Raw genomic sequence first — 17,788 nt, 5'->3', positions numbered from 1 at the left:
GCATTTGTTTTTTCTTAAGACAAAGAATAAATTATTCTTTTTCAGTGTAAACCTAACTTCATAAACCTTCAGTTTACATATATCTGTTTACATGGCGATAGTGGAAAGTGAAGGTGTCAGCTGTGGTTCAGAAATAAAAAACCTTGAGGGACAAAATCCAAAGGACGCTTGTATTCTTAATATCATCAGTACTACAGCTAGCTCTTGGGCAGTTGTCATCAGCCTTGTTTTAAAGTGAATGTTAAACACAACTTTCTTTGAGGTACTATTAAATTTAATATAAAGCAAGCAAAATAAAAGAAAAAAGAAGCTGCTAGTCATTGCTTTTAAACACATTAACCTTTAAAAATGAATTTGAGTTCATAATTCTTAAAAAAAATCCGTAAATTCAACCATCATGTATTATCACAGGCCTGTGTTTTGTCATCTTTCATTTATGTGGACTTCAAGTTACAAATAACTGAAATGTATTTGTTTTACAGAGAAGATAATATAACTTGTATGCAAGCTGAGATGACAAAGTTAGGGAAAAACACATTTGAATTGAAAAAGTATCTATAAGAAGGTGGTGTTTAGATAAGACCTTTTTATCTAAAACATTTGTGTTTTTCTACTCACTGACTGACAGCCTAAAGAATTATTGAATTAACAGCCAGTCCTTTGAGTCTGGTGATTTGGACTCAGCAAAGATGATTGAAGGAGAAAACTCCTTTTTTTTTTTTGTTCAGTTTGGTATGTGAGCTTCCTCTTTCAGAGTATTCTAACTAGTGGGTTAAAAGGTGCTCTAATGAGACTATTTAGTCTGTGGAACTGTGCTATTTTTGATAAGTAAGGTTTTTTAGGTCAAAGAGAGAGTTACCCTATGACTGCTTTTCTCCCTCTCCCCACCTTTTTCCTGCCCTTCCCAGTGACTAGATTTTGGGTCATTCTTCCATTGTTACATAAAATGGACAGTTCCCACCCTCATAGGTTTGTTTAGCATCACCTTAATTTCAAGTGTCTAAACTTTCTGTATTTATTTGAAATAAGTAAAAAATTAAAATTAATTCTTTTAACATACATTATGGAGGTTTATGGTATTTTAAATCTAACTTGCTAGATTTCTTTTTTTACCTGGAAATTTGAGATCTCAAACCTAACCAAGCTGGGAAGTCTTGATTTGAGAACAACTAGGAAATGTAGTAACTGTTTTTTCTGATACCTTTGCATTAAAGGAGTCACAAAACTCTTACTCTAAACATTAACAAAAGGATTCAAATCCAAAGGAGACAGGGTACCCACCAAAATTTTCTGAGGAATTAATCATGCTCTTTACTAGTCACCTGTCAGTAACAAAATTGTCTCTGACTCCTGCTAAAGCAGAAGATACAGCAGCTGCTACACAGTCTGACCGTTAGAAAAATGCAGTGAAAGCAATTGTGAATGCAAATGTTTAGATCTTTTTATTGTCTAGGGAAGCAGTTACAAACCTGTTCACATCAAACAACGAACATATTATTCTATCCAGGTGTTTATGTACAAAATCAGATAAGTACTGCTTGCCTTTCGGCAGTGCTCTCAGGTTCTGATGATTTTCCAGCAAATGAGTTTTTATCTTCAAGTTTCACTTTAGGATGACAGATGGTGTCTGGGAAATATACTTTGAAGGAGCAGAATTCTTTGCAGGGGGGACAAGCGACAGGAATCTCAACAAAAAAAACTCAAAACAAAATAAACACCTAGAACCAACCCCACCCAGCCCCTGCACAGAGTGCGGCACAGAAGTGAGTTGGTAAATAACAAAGCAGAGTATTAGGTGCATTTTGAAAGCTTTCAAAGTCTATTGTACTTCAGTTAAATACAGGGATAGAAGGTATAAGTTTCTTGTATATTCATCTTTTACTTTTGGTTTTTACTTCATGAAAATTTGGGAATGGTTATGCATGTGAATGGCATAGTGTGTGTTTCTTTTAATATTCTGGATTATCTTGATTGCTTGATCTCCTGTCACCTTGACAGAAGAATTGCAGATTGTCTATTTCTGTGTTTGGAAGAGAACATAGTTTTTATGGTACTGAAAGAGTGGAAGCTATATCCACTAAATGCTTTCTATGATGGGAAAAAGTGTGGAATAATTTTAAGGACTAAAGGAGCAATGGTGAATCTACACTGTTGTAAGAAACAAAATCACTGTAAATCTTTAGTCTTCTCTGAAGGCAGTTTGGACCCAGAGACTGCTTAAAGATGGATTGCTCATAGATGCTTCTGAATCTCATTTTCAAGTAAATGCTGTTATAGCCTGATCTAGAAACACTGATATTACTTCAAGAAAAAAGTCTCAAAAGTGGTCCACAGGTAGTACTGACTAAAACTGGTGCTGTTTTATTTATTTGCCCCAGTGCCACTGATGATTTAGAATTTGTGGCAGTAACTAGTCCTGAATAATACCTTGACTATGCATTTATTACAAATAAAGAGTCTATATACTGGAAGTTGTGCAAGAATAGTTACTGAACATTGCATCTGAATTAAAAATTGAGTTGAATTGAGACTCCTTATTACATTTAAATTATTGGAGCACTTTGGTCAACTCCAGAAAATAGTGAATTTATCAGGTTTTAGTTTTATTTAAAGAGCAGAAAGATACATTGTATCTTCATCAGTTTCTTGATACATTCTCTGCTTTGAATGACACAGATTAAGACAAAATCCAAGAACAACTAGGACATGTTTTCTGAGTACAGTATTAAATGGCAGTGGATTATATGAAAAAAAATTCAATAGTACAAAAAAGTTCCAGGGAGCTGTTTCAATTCATAGTGCTCCATATTAAGCATATAATAAATAATTGGCTAAAATATGTAACAGGTCTAAAAAGACCTCTCTTCCAAACCTGACTGAAACTGTTGAAAGCCAGATGCTGCAGGGTAATGGTCCATGTCATTTTATTAAATGTACTGTTCAGTGATTGTTTCATCCTGTTGAGAAGCATTTTGTTGCTGGCATTTACCTTATGCTATCTTTTCTCAGTAATGTTCTCTCTCAGTCCCTAACAGTACATTACACAGGGATGTGATTAGTTGAGGACTGCATATTTGCACCTAAACAAGTAAAATCATTTTTATTTTTCCTTTTGAAATCTTACCTTCCTCAGCTATACTGCCTGTCTTATATTTAACACGTATTGTCACTTAAACTTGCAGTACAATTTTTGAGCTCCTCTTCATTTCATTTTTACCTTCAAGTTGTCACTAAATCATATTGTTTTCTCATGGAAACTTATGAAAACTTCTCTGAAATTTATCCACATGCCTTCAGTCTTTGGATAAAATTTTCATCAATCCTTAGGTTATTTCCTTGTAATTTATTGCAACAACTTCTTTTTAGCCCCCTCTTTTCAGAGTCACTGTCGTGTGAGTGGAGTTTACTGGAGTCATGCCTTGCTAATAATTGCGCTCCTGTGTAGTTAGGCGGCTCCTGTCCGGGCTGCAAGTGATGAATGTGACAAAGAAGTGTCTCTGTAGTTGTAGGTGCTATGGTACTATAAATAATACGTTATAAAGAGGAATTTGAATCTGAAGATAACCCTGTTTTACCCTTCCCTTTTATCGTTTTCCTAACCGGTTTCTGAAAAACACAAGAACATGAATAGTTCAGCATGCATTCTCAAGCTGAGTATGGAGGCACCCTGTGACATGGAGCAAGAGCTATGTAATTGTTCAGGCATGGCACAAGAAGCACTCAAGAGCCTTCCAGCGCTCCCATGGGGCTAATCTGCTCAGGCTCAGCAAAGGCTTGTCTTCATTACTGCTGTACTGGACTAATAACAACATCACCTTCTCCTCTTACTGTCATAGAAAGATTCAAATCATGGGAAGGATGATGGAGGAAGCAAAACTTGTTAATCATTTTCTATGTGTATAATAATCCTCTGAGGCTTTTACACATTGATATGCTTTAGAGTAGATCTTTCATAAGTTGTATCTTTGAGTGAACACTCCATTATCTTGCAACAGAATTTTTTAAGCAGGGAAGTGATGAAAAGTTACTTTTCCCTCAGCATTTGCATGAAAGCTATGCATGCTGTACTGGACACCTCAACGCTACTGGTTATAAAGCATGTGCATGTTAAAATTTGGCATGAGAAGTTCCCAGGATGAAATGTCTATAACTGGGCAATCCTAAAACCAGAATTCTTTTTATTAATTTCTACAGTTTGTCTAACAAAGACATAAATTAATGTGAAGAATGCACTGAACGCGTTGAAGTAATGTCAGGCATTAAATGGTTATGTATCTTGCAGTGGCTCCTCCCTATCAAATCCTTTCAACCAATCTTTACCAAATCACTGTGAGTTCCAATTAACTCTTAAAATTCTCCCTTATTCCTTGTGAGGTCTGTGATCAGATTTCATGAAATAAGGGAGAGAAATGCAGTGTATGAGGTATGAGAAAGTGCAAGGGAAAAACAGGAGGAGGAGAGGGAAAAGGGTGACAGAGAGAATGAGTATTATTTACCTGCCCCATTCCCTCTCTACTGCAGAAGTAAAGATATCAGGTGCCAAAACAAAGAACAAGAAATGTTTGGTGATAACCTCAAAGGTAAATGCTTCAGTGACCTTTAAATCTGGAGGTAGTTCAGCTGTATTGGTGTGAAGCATTGTGTGGGCTATCTGGCCTGGGGAGACCACTGTGCTCTACCAGGACCAGAAGTAGTGCCTGTCTCTGTAGAGCATTGCACGGGGTCAGCTGCGTCTTGAAAGAGTTTGAGAAATATTTCTTCTGATCTGTATGAAGGGAGGAAGAAGACATGACAGGGAAGTGGGGTGTAGTGCAACAAAGCTAAAGTATGTCCAATTTTTCATTGTTTCCAGCTTAATGAAGAGTTTGACATGATAGAATAAGTGGCAAGTTGCAGTTTTAGCTTGAACCATAGGACAAGTGTCTTAATCACATATTTTGAGATCAGCCTCCTAACAGCCGTCTCTCTTCTCTTCAGCACTTCTTGGGAAGATTCAAGAGCTGGGACTGTAAAACATTAAAAATAAGTAATAGTTTTGTAGTGAACTCTCTAGCAGAAAGGCATAGAATGAGCAAGAAATTATAAACAAAGGAATATTTAAAATATTTAGCGTGTGAATCTTAGTTTATGTTAATAAAGTTTTGCACTGATTGTGTGTTTTGCAGCAGTTAGCAAAATTACTTCAGCTATTATGGCACCAATGAAAATATTTAAGGAGGGACCAATGGAGACATACGTATATGTGATACAATTAAGCTGCCAAATAGAATGTGATAAAGTCTTGAAAATAGAGTTGGAAACTATTTACTGCATGTTCTTTGTTTCTAAAATAAATATTTTTATTAATAAATAATGATTCAAAAGTAGTGTTGGAAGAGAGGACTGAGGTAATTTTTTTGAAACCTGACCATCCTTTCCTGTTGTAGCCCATTTCTGATTTTCCTGTCTATAAAATTAAACTTTGTACATTTTGCTACTGTAGAACAAATAAAATGTCTAAACAACAAAGATTTTAAAACTGTGTTTTCAGGTTTTCTTCGCTAAATCTGCATGCCAGCCTATATTACATGTATTTTTGGAAACAGATGAGATCTGCAAGATTTCCTTCTGAATTCTGAGCTAAGCATTTGATAGTTGATAGCTTTCTAAAAAATGAACTACTTTAAAGAAAAGAAGATTTGTTTCAGTAAATGGAGTTCTGTTGAAGAGTCTGAGATTAATTATTACAGTTTTATATTTTCTTTATTACTTTCAGTTCTGTTGCAAAGGAATTGTTATATAATATCAGAGCCATTCAATGCAAGACATAAACAAATAGCCTCATTCTTAAATAACCTGTACATACTCCTTAATTCTTTCCCTCATCATCTAAGTCAACAAAGACTGGAGCCTAATTAATCTTTTCTTTTCTTGTTATTTTTTGGTTGTTTTTTTTTTTCTCCTTAAATCCCAGGGAATACTAAAGAAGGTCTAGATTTTTATGTCAAAATGTCCTACATGGAAATGGTCATTTGCCGGAGAGACTAAGCCAAGAGGCCTTTGTTTTATTAGTCTTACCAGAAGGAATCTGCATGAGTTGAAAGAATTAGGACATTAGTCATTTGAGGCTCCATTTCTGAATTATGACAACTTTATAGGGAAAACAAGGCAGTTAGTTTGGAGAGGTTTTTGCAGACCTTATTTTTTAATAAAGAGATTAAAATAACTATTAAATAGTTATGTTTCAAAAATTTTTGAAGTAATGCATAGCTGTGATATACCTACCAGTGTTATACCTGTGCAGATATAATGACACAGCTGTGTTATACCTACCAGTGTAACACTGTTACGTTTCTCTGCCATAACCTCCTTCAAGGACATAGAGGGAGATTATTTAAAGTCATACAGTCTTTATATGTAGCATTTTCAGCATCCTCTGAACATGACCCTTGCAAGTTTGATTGTGCTATTACTGACAAAGAAGAAATGAAGGAAATCAGTGTTATAGAGACAGACAGCTGGTGTCTTGTGTGTGATGTGTGATAGTGTGAGGTGAAAAAGGCAGGTAGTGAGTTAAAGTAAAAGATGAAAAACAAGAATTATGAATTGACTTACAAGTGACACAAGTAGAATGGGTATATGAATTGAATCTGATCTGATATTTTAGAACATCTCTATGGAGTATTCTTGCAACAATTAAATGAAATGAAAAACTTAAGAAAATCATGTATGGTTATTTGTTTGAGAGGAAGATTGTTTGTGAGCTGGTGTTTGAGCGTTTTTGGGTGAAAAATGAAAAGAATATACAGTCTATTAATATCCTGCCTGAAGGAACGGGTTGATAAATAGTTGAGATATGAAAAAGATTTAATTCACATAATACAATACTTTGTAATTGTTGGAATATATTGGGTTTTTTCTCCTTTCCTGTGGTGTGCAGAACACTGATATCATATCCAGGCAATCACTGAACAGTTTAATTCTGATACAGCAGTTCCTTTATTTTCTATAGAACTGACAGATGCCTAGGCGAATGGGCTGTAGCAGTCCTTTAAAACAAAGAGAAATAGTTTTTTCACTGAGATTTGATATTGTCTTTGAAAAAAATCAAATTATTTCATGCATCATGACACTTACTTCATTCCTATAGTTTTGTGTACTGGTTCCCTTATGCCCTCCAAACTGCTTAGTATTTTCACCTTCATACTATACTCTGCCTTTGTGACCAGTCCGTAGTCACAGTTCTGGGACTAGGCATGTCTTGCTTGCCATCTAAAGTGCATGCTGATTGACCAGCTGACTGGTGTCTTTTAAGATGGAAGTGAGCCATTTTAATTGAATTTTAATGGTCTCCCTCTGTGTCAAGATAATAATTTGGGTTCTATCTGTAATCACTAATTTTCATTAATCTTGTAGAAACTGCTGGAAGTCTTTGAGAGCTGTCCTGTTTGCTTGAAATTAAAAGCTATTATCGTGGAAAGACACATGGTTTGGTCCAGTAAAATTTGTTTCCTGGTGAAAATAGAAGCAAACCAAAGCCAAACCAGAAACTTTAGTTTCTAATTCTTTCTGAGCTATTGACTGAATTCTCTGCTGAGTTACGAAAAATTATTTCAAATAGTTTAAAAGAAAGAAGGAAAGTGTGTTATTTTATGTACATTAGCTTGCTTGAGACCTTTTTGCTTCTCATCCTTAGTTGTAAATAAGTCTACTACTGAAATAAGTCTACTTCTGGATTGATGCAACTCTTTAATGTATGGTATTATCATTGTAAATACTAAATATGATATGTACAAAACAATTAAAAATTAAGGTCTCAGTTCTCAAGTCTGCTAAAAGCACATGACTTCCCATAATGCAGAACAACCATAGAATTTTCACTTATGAAGATAAGTAAAACAATATTCTGTTGTCTGGGGAAATTCTCTGCCAAAGCATTAGGTGGTTTACGTAGGTAGTCTTCATCTCACAGTAATCTCTGCTTCAGCTCTTGGTGGGAGAGAAAGATGGCACAGGGCAAAGCAAACATACACATGGTAGATTTATCATGTGTGATTTTTCACTGCAGTAAGTTCAGGTTTGTGACAGACACTTGGTAGGTTGTTCCCACCTCCAGCCCACCAGACTTTTTCTCTGCATATGAGTCAGCTGTGGAATGATTGCCATTTTCTGCTAGTGCATCACATTGGCTAAGTAAATGCTCCAGATTGAAAACGGAGTAGCTTGGGAGCTGGTTTTGCATATCAAATACTGCTGTTTAGAGATGGTGATGCTCTTTATAGCATATGCAGTTGGAGTTAAATTTTCATTTGTCACCACACATCTGTTAGAACTCACAATAGCAAAATTTAATTGTACTGTTACATGTTAATTGGGCTTGTTTGTTACCCAGCTGCTGCTGGAATGAGGTAACATAGGATGAGACAGCTGTAATCAATATTTGGAAATCATGACTTCTGTTTAGGTATGTCTGAGTCCAAATAATGTATCATACCGACAACTGGCAGGAGGTGGGTCGATAAAGAGTTCTAAGTACAAGTACTTGGTCATTAGTGTCTGATGTAGTTTTTACAGGGGGCTAAAAATGCGGCTTTGAAGAGCTGTGTATATATGGTGAAAACTAATACGTAGAATATATTGTAATGGCAATTGTATTTCAGGTGCTTACTATTTCTTTACCCAAATGATCCCTGAATTTTTCATTTACTTTAAACTGGTGCTAACACATGCTAGGCATTAAATTAGATTGCAAAGCCTACATCCACAGAAAAGGGGGGATTGGAATGTGAATTATTGAAACCATTTGGTATGAAAAAAGGCTCCAAAGAATTGGAACTGTGTATAGTTCCAATTCTGAAAATACATTCCTGTTGGGTAAAAGAACTTTTAAAAGTTCTTTTTAAAAGTTTTTTTTAAAAGTAATAGACTTTTTAAAGGGAAAAGATAATAAAGGAGGATTCTACCTTTAACAAAGGGAAATAGAGGTAATGGAGGTGGGTGCTTCTCTACCCACCCCACTATGTGCTTTAGAGGCAGCACTGAGAAGGTGGGGGTCACTGCTTGAGCTGGTTTCTCAATCCCAAACATAAAGACACTTAAGAATTCTCAGCCATTGCCTGACTGATAGAAAGAACCATGGTGTGTGTCAGAAATAGTGTAAATAATGATTATTATTTTATTTTTCCATATTTAATATCTAGTTTACATGACTGTAGTAAAAAGTTAACTTTTTGCTCTGTATAACATTTCCAACATTGCCGAAAGCAATAAACACAGAACGTTTAGCTAGAGATACTCAACTGAGCTGAGGATTGTTATTTCCCTCCTCCACAGCCCCTCCAAAGAAGCAACAGTCATAGACAGGTTTGTAAGCATAGTGTCTTCAGGAATCTGCAAACCTGTGTGCTGGGAGGAAATGGTTCGCTTTTCTAGGAACTCCTTATTTCCTGCGTGTAGTTTATCTAAGACATTGTCATGTGTTTCCAGGGCAGGGCCACCTCCAAAGAAAACTGATGTTACATTAAAAAGTAGCTTTGTGTGTAGAAAAATTCTTGAGTCACTAGATCTGCTTCATATGCATCTATCTTAAAAAAAATATATATTTTAACTTATATTTGAAGAATCTAATGATAGTAATCAAATCTGAGACAACTCAGACTTCCAGATCATCACTTGAGCTAATTATATTAAAAAAACCTTTTTTGTGTGAACTGATGCAAACAAGTTACAGTTTTGTAGATTTTCTAAGTACTTTTTCTGTCAAATATAACTGTGGAAGAACTCTAGTCTTGTTTGAAATTATATCCCTTATTCTAATCAAGTGACTACATCATGTGATTTGTATGGCAATTACTACTAATTTAATACCTGGGATTTAAGGCAAAGGTTTGTAGGAAATATTTTTTTTTGCAGAAAGTATGACTACAAAATCTAAGAACTCTTCCTTAATTTCCTGTTTGTTTCTGTGCCAGTTTGAGGGTGGTTTATTTCAAATGTTTGCTTACTCTGTCTGAAGGGAAAACTTGCTGACAATGGTTGCTGTAAATAAACAGAAATAAATGCAAGCTAAATAAAGATGTTAAGTACAGAAGAGCTGGAGAATGGAATCCACTGCTGAGTGGACTGTTAATGGATCCCTGCGACTGAGACAGCATCTGGATGTGGCAGTTTCTCCCAGTCTGGAGAAAAAAACCCCCACTAAATTTCAAGTGAAAAAACAGGAGAATGTTGATTATGACATTCGTCATGGAAAGGAACATAGATGTGATCCATTTTAATCAAGGGCATCAGGGGAATTCACAGGTGTATTCGGATGTAAGATGCACTATCTCTTTAGTACAAATACCCTTTCCAGCTATATCCTCCATAATGCCATAGATTCTATTGGTTGTCTTAATAGGTCACCTGTAATGATTTTAAAAAATGGTCCTATTAAGCTTTTTTCTCAGCATGGAAATCTACTTTGCTTTAAGGAAGCTCAGTTGCTGTGGTAGCAGCTTGCTTAGATAAGGCATCTGGAAGACAATACTATAACCAATGTTTCTGTAAGGCTCTTTTCCATTCTTCCCCTGGTGACAGGTGAGCTCAGATGGAAAATTTGGGGGTGTTTAAAAACAAATCGACATGATCAATAACATCAGAGGAGGATTTTATTTGAAAAAATGCAGGGAATTGTTCAGGAAGTTGCTATTTTTGCCTCTGATATTTTGCTTTTACTACGTGAGCCATTGTGAGATGCATAAAAAGCTCTGAAACAGTTTCAGAAGTTTTGCAAATGCTCGGAAGTCTGTAAATTCTATTCTGAATTGGGCAAACTTGATTTGAGCTACTAGGGACATCATTCATGTTGTTAGTGACGCGATGGAATTAATTTATTGTTGTTGTGCGGCATTGTAATACTACTGTTAAATAGTGACCAGCTGCATTATGAAAGATATTTCATTATGTATTAAATTACATATGCTTTTAAGTCAGATTTATGCAAACTACACTTTAAGGCAATAGATAGTAAAAGGAGGCAAGAAATTGTGAAAGGATTTAGATATCCTTGCTGGGGTGAATAATTCAGAATTCATTTCCTGATAAACTAATGTATAGAAACAATATTTATGCTTGCCCCCCCAGTGAGGTGATTCTCAGATGATTGAAATCATCTTAGGGCACATGATTTCATAGGGTTGTCTAAGGATGGCAGTGACTTTTAACGTTTAAAAGCAGTTGAGCTGGTACCCAATGAAATTCCTCATATGGACATTTCTCCACCAGGACAGAACTGGAATAGGTCAGATTATTAGTTTTTGTAAACTGTATGGGATAATTTAGATTCCATATGCCATTTTTTTACCCTTTTTTTATTTCCTTGTCAAGCAACTGGAATGTTTTTGTGTTAGTTATCAAGTAAGATTTGAAGTTGTTACTCTAGGAATAAAAGCCTCATTTCATCATAGTTTTCCTATTTTTCATTAATCTCCGAAGAATGGAAATATTTACCTTAGTAAAACTGAATATAGTCCTTCCTTTTTAACATTCAGACCAGAGGCTTAAGACAGTAAGCATTTGGTTTCATCTCCTGAAACTTTATGCTCTTGGGATTTACTGAATTTCTGTTTCTGGGTGTTCTGAAGTTAAGGTCTCAGTGCCCTTCTGAGAAGTGTTAGTCATCAGACTGCATCTTTTCTGGAAATTTACCTGTATTTTGATTGTCTTGGCAGTAATGCTGTATTATTCTTACTTGGATGGTTTGCCAGTCTTCAAAACTACTAAGAAGGAGACTTAAGTCCTTTTTTTGAAAAATTTAGTTTCTACTTAGATTTAGCAGTTCAAAAGCATTTTGAGCTATTCTTTTTATAATTGCATGGTACTTGGAAATTTCTGCAACTACAGTGTTACGCTTCATTTCAGGATAATGTTCAGTATGCAATATGATATAGTTACAAGATGTAAGATAGTAACTCAGTTGTCTGTCCTGCCTGGACACAAAATGTGTTCCAAGTACCATTTACACTTTAAGATAACGTGCAAAACCTAAGATTTAAGGAATATCATCTGAGAACCTGGTCATGTTAACAACATCCTAGAAAATACTTTCCACCTGAACTAACGTTGGTTCAGCTCTCATCGTACCACTCTAGCAGATATTGATTATATGGGCTGTTGAATCCCTTTTAAAGACATTTAATGCATAATCCTGCTGTATTTAATTGATAGGGTTATTAACAGTAATGGCAGCTCCTGACATACTTAAATGATAACTCTCAGTGTAGCGTCTCTTGGTGGATAAGAAGAAATTATACCTATGTATGTATAGATGGGGAGATACTGAAGTGTTTTATCTTAATAGGGTAATAATTATGTATTATAGTGATCTCTGTGTGTATATCAAACCAGACTTTTCAATGTGGTGTGCAAAATTTTTAAAAATCGTAATTGTCATGAGTCTGGGGCAGGCAGACACATCACCAATACCCTTTTTAATTACAAGACAGAGCTGAGGAAAATAATTCAGGTTTCTCACATTCACTGTTAGAGGAAATAAAAAGAAATATTGATTGGGAAGATAAGACTGTGTAAAAGAACACAAATTTAGCAGTTCTGGCAGTTCCCTCTATATAAAATGATTAATTAAGGAGGTGACATGGATTTGATATTTGTTTTAGGCAAAGTAATATACCACCATTTGATTTTTTTTAATTTGTAAATGTATACTAATTATGACTATTATCAATTATATAATTCCTTTTGTAACATTTTATTTGAAGGAAAGATGTATGGGAATATATACTCTCTGATTACAAAACACCAATTGACTCATGTTCATACAAGATCTGGAGTGTCAGGGAGAAAATGCCGGTATTCATGAACTAGAAAAGAATGAAATGTTTCTAACTGATGCTTGTAGTGCAGCCCTTGCTATTTATTGCTTAGCCGCAGCTTTGAAACTTACCTGTGGCGTTCCCTACTTTTGGAATTTCTCAAAAAATTGATTGGTTTGTTAGTTCGGAAAAGAATTTGTGAAAATGTTGCTAGGACATTTCAATAAATGGCTGGTTGTCTGTTCATACCACATAATATTGGTGTATTTTAGTAAAGTGGAAGAAATCATTATGGTTTATATCCTGTCAGAATTTAAAAACTCAAACTTCTAATGCTTAAACCCAAGAAATAATTTCATTATTGGAGAAAAAAGAGGAATAGTTCTGCCATATAGCTTTTTTGAGGGATGAGGTAACTAGAACTTGATGTCTGTGAGAACAAAAACTGACATAAATCGATGGTTTAAAAAACTATGGCATATGTCACTGTATGCTGCCAACTTGGATTTCCACTGAGGACTTGTAGATACACGGTAAATTGAAATAAAACAAAAAGTTTCAAATTATATTTGTTGTGGCTCCATACTCACTTTGCAGATGCCAAGTTTAGTAGTCAGAGGGTATATTTCTGACAATAAGAATCTTTTTCTGTTCTTTGACAGCCACGAGCTGTCGCTGGTTTTCGAGGAACGGTACGATATGCATCGATCAATGCTCACAGAAACAGAGTGAGTATCTCAGTCTGTATCATATCCATGTCATGTAGCTGAAAGCAGTCAGTAATGCGGTTACTATTGTTTTTTTGTATTCTTATGTGTGAATTTATTGGGTAGAAATTATAAATTTTGGGAAAAGATAATAAATTTTACAGTAGTGGAGGATAAAAAAGTTCTTGTAGAAATAATAGTGGTTTAACTAGTTACCTTTGGTGTTCAATTGTATTTTAAGTTAAGAAATTAAAAAGGTGAAGTTACTGAGTTTTATAAAATATATAATATCTATAATATCCAGTATATCATCTTAACATCATACACTAAACAAATCTGAATAAACAGCTCTTCCAGTATAGAGATCTGCAATGTTATTTTAACGTACTTCAGCTTCTGTTTTGTTTCTCTGGTCTTCTGTGGAAATTTACTTGGCTGTTTCTACTTAAAATAGTGGCTGGATTTAATTATACAAAATTGTTTTGCAGTGTTGATTATAGTAATTTTATAGATAATAATTTGTCTCCAGAGCAGTAAAGAATCTATGTTCCCTTTTGTCTTATAGGTATTTGTAAGATGCATTAGAATAATATTTCTTTTTCACAGGAAATGGGTCGGCATGATGACCTCTGGTCCCTGTTTTACATGTTGGTGGAATTTGTGGTTGGGCAACTGCCTTGGAGAAAAATAAAAGATAAGGTAAACCTAGAAGCGAAACCAAAGGGAGATTTACTTCTGGATTGCAAGTGAATGCTGTGATATCCACTAAGAATCACTAGTTTGTTACATTTTCCAGTGTTTTCTAGTGTTCTCATTGCTAGTGTCATGCTATAAAAAGCAGACAAGTTTTACAAACTGTTCTAGGCAGGAAGTGGATTGTATTTCTAGTTTGCAAATGTTTTACAAGGCCGAAGTAAGTGTATATATGCCATTTATTTAATTTTTCTGTTTTCACTTGAGGACTTTTTGATTTCACCTATCACAAGTTTAGAGTTACTTATCTATTTTGATTATTTGTGAAAGGAGTGTTTTTTACTTGCTGGTGAAGAATAGTGAATCAGTCAATCTGTGGTAGTGCCTTTAGTCATGTATCACAGGTGAGGTATGCAAAGAAACAGCGTCTAATTTGCCTGTCATTACTTCTTCCAACTTCTTTTGAAGTTGAAACAAGATTACTCTCTGATGTAGTTTATGCGTTGGTAGATGACAAAGTGGTATACAGTCTCTTTTTTGGTTTTGATTTACTCGTCTTACACTTTAATAGGATTTGCTGATCTTAGGCAGTATGATGTGATGACCAAATATACACCAATAAGTGGCTGGACTTCAGATGATGCAGCAGGATATTTAAATCTGTAAAACATGCTTTTTAGAAGGGTTGGAGTGTCTAATGACAGTCCTTGATATCAGGCAGCATTCAAACACAGCAGAAAATTAAATGGCTTTTCATACTGAATTTCAAGTTTCAAAATTATTTTGCATGTGTACTGAGGGGAATGACACAATCTCTTTCCTTGCTGTCTGATGTAGTCCACAGTACTATTCAGTGTAATATACTTACCTGTCTTTCTGGCCACTAATGTATTGAGTGTGTTGTAGCAGAGAATGAAGGCGTGTTAATGTTTGTTGTATTATTTACTCCTAGGAGCAAGTGGGCTCCATTAAGGAAAGGTATGAGCACAGACTTATGTTGAAACATCTTCCTCAAGAATTCAACATCTTTCTGGATCACATTGCTAATTTAGATTACTTTACGAAGCCTGATTACCAGGTAAACATTTTTCTATTTTGTCTCTATGATTTTTAAACAGCAGAATTTTATGCTGTTTCATCTTCAATTTCCTTTGATTTCATTGTTTAGTCTTGGTAGTTATGATGGATCGTGCCATCACAAAGTTATTTTAATGACCTTCTAGTGCCGTGGAAACTTTGTAGTTCAAAGATGTAATTTTTTCCCATTTTGGAAGAGTAAGGCAGTTAAGTTTCTAAAAACAATTGACAGTTGCTTTACAGTCAGTATGCGGTGCAGTTGGGTACTATCCTACTATTGTAGCTTCTCGTGGGTGCTCCTTAAGTTAAATCAATCATACTGTTTTCTCAGTCATAGTCATTCTGGCAGTTTTCCAAAATCTGGAGCTCAGCACCTACAATATATACAGCTAGAACGCAACGTGCAGCCATGGTGAGTTTTTCAGACTGAAGTACTGCCTCCAGAGATCACCAGAAAACTAGTAATTTTAATTTGTTTAAGAGCATTGCCTGTTGAAATGAACAGCCTCAGCTTAGTGATAAGGTGATAGCTGCCAAGAGGATATGCTGTAGAATGTGTCTTACTCAGTGTTGACCCATGATTTAACAATAAATAAAACACAAAGATAGAACTTACTTCAGTCCCACTATGTGGAAAGCGGCAGGGGAATGCTCAGGAAAAGCAGGGAGGGAGAGACTGAGTTGTTGAAGGTTGGCAGTGACTTTAACATTCAAAAGTGACTCTAACATTACGCTGCAGGTTGTCCCTGTGTGCCTTCCCTCTGGCTCCCAGAAGCACACATTCCTGTCAGCTTCCCACTTACATTACCTGTCTGCCTCTGTGCATTTGTTCAACTCACTAACTCGGCAAACCAGAAGGAATAGTTTTCTGCTGATGTGCAAGCTGAATTGGTTCAACTCCAATAAATCATTCTGACTAAGTGTGGAATTGTAACTTTGATAAGAATGATTCCTGTGCTTTACTTAGTAAGATTAACAGAGAAATCAAGATATATAACATTTGAAATAAGAACTGAAATTCTCAACTAATTTCCTGTTAGTAAATGAATTTCATTAGATGTAGTAGTATGTTCTTCTGCACATTTGCAAAAAAAAAAAAATCAATTTTTGTGAAAAAATTTGATGGCAAAGAAAAATCTTATTACAAATACAGGAAATGTTTAGCATTCCTGAAAAATAAATACCTTGGGTTTTTTTCCTTTCCTATTAAAAATTTCCATGGAATTTATCCAGTAGTTTTCAATTAAGTGAGGAAAATTATTAAGAAATTTTTGAGTGGTTTTTGTGCCTAGTTATAAAGATGAATCAGATTTCCTTTTTTTCTTCTATGGTAAAAATCACTGATTGCAGAAATTTTGATGTTGTATAGAAAAACCTTGATTGTAGACTGATAAATATGTTCTATTTACATTATACATCCTGAATGATAGCACATACACACAGGCATATTTTTGCAAAACCTTTTTCTTGTGGTCTACTTGTATCTAACACGGCACATGCTCAAGGATTAACATGATACCAGGATAGAATTTCTCTGTGATAGAGACAGCCCAGTAATTAATTTACAGTCCTCTGGTTGGTCATGGAACATTTGCAGCTGCACAGCTGCAGCCTGAGCCTTCCAACAGAGTCTTGCCTCTGTGCTTTAGACCAGAGCAGGGTGGTTTTATTTAGAGCCATGAGGAAGTGCTTTACTTTCCATGGTCATTTAAGCTCTGGTCTTTCTTAACTAGTATTTGTTGTAGTTGTTGTAGCAGTGCTATGCATGCCTTCGATATCTATTGTTCTTTGTATGTATGGTTAGGCACTGAACAAGAATGTACGTGGTCAGGATCCCTGCTTTGAAGAGTTACAGTCTAAAAAGCTTTTTAGCTTTTAGGAAAAAAAAAAAAAAGACTAATTTTAGAAAGGTTACAGAGTAAGAGATGATGTGATATGGACACAGCCTTCCCACCAGTGACTACAATTAGGCAAAGTTTTTTCACAGGGAGGGAACAGTAGACGCAATTTCTTTCTCTGTCATGGACACAAATTGGTCTAGGTGATTTTTCCTTGCATAAAATGAGGGTGGAAGGCTTCCAGTGTGACGTTTCTGTGGGATGGATGTCAGGATTAGAAAAAATAAACAATACGTGGTTCTAAATAACAGAAATGTACGAATTAGCAAATCATTATCCTTCCCTATGTACTCCTCATTCATTTCCTTAGTTTCTAGTGGTGTTACCAAATATATTATTTTATCTTCCTCTGCTGGAGAGCCATTTGATGTTATTCTGAAGCAATGTAGTTATGCCTCTGTGTGCCTTTCTGTCTTCTTATGGAAGGCTATGGTGTATCTTTGCCTTTCTTTACTGATGAAAACACAGGTGTATATGTGTTTTTTAAAAAATAAAACAGAATTTTGCATATCTTGAAAAATAAGAAATGGTTACTATAAATAACTGTGTCCTTATTTATGTAAATTGTCTGTCAAAATCTTGAAGAGACATATTCAAGTATTACAGGAGGATATTTTTTAAT

The 17,788-nt window shown here is 35.2% G+C and overlaps 1 protein-coding gene across 2 annotated transcripts in view; it reads left to right on the top strand.

The window, feature by feature from the left end:
• Positions 1–17,788, top strand: part of TTBK2 (tau tubulin kinase 2) — a 104,814-nt gene that overhangs the window by 51,554 nt on the left and 35,472 nt on the right. For both annotated transcript variants that reach the window (XM_037395198.1, XM_037395197.1), the window contains exons 7-9: positions 13,454–13,519; positions 14,105–14,197; positions 15,144–15,269. In XM_037395198.1, coding sequence (XP_037251095.1) covers positions 13,454–13,519; positions 14,105–14,197; positions 15,144–15,269 — 285 coding nt within the window. The remainder of the gene's footprint in view (positions 1–13,453; positions 13,520–14,104; positions 14,198–15,143; positions 15,270–17,788) is intronic.

The sequence above is a fragment of the Falco rusticolus genome, chromosome 7 (genome assembly GCF_015220075.1).
Source record: "Falco rusticolus isolate bFalRus1 chromosome 7, bFalRus1.pri, whole genome shotgun sequence".
Classification (NCBI taxonomy): domain Eukaryota; kingdom Metazoa; phylum Chordata; class Aves; order Falconiformes; family Falconidae; genus Falco; species Falco rusticolus.
The sequence above is the reverse complement of the archived record's forward strand: the minus strand, read 5'-3'. Positions and strand labels throughout refer to the sequence as shown.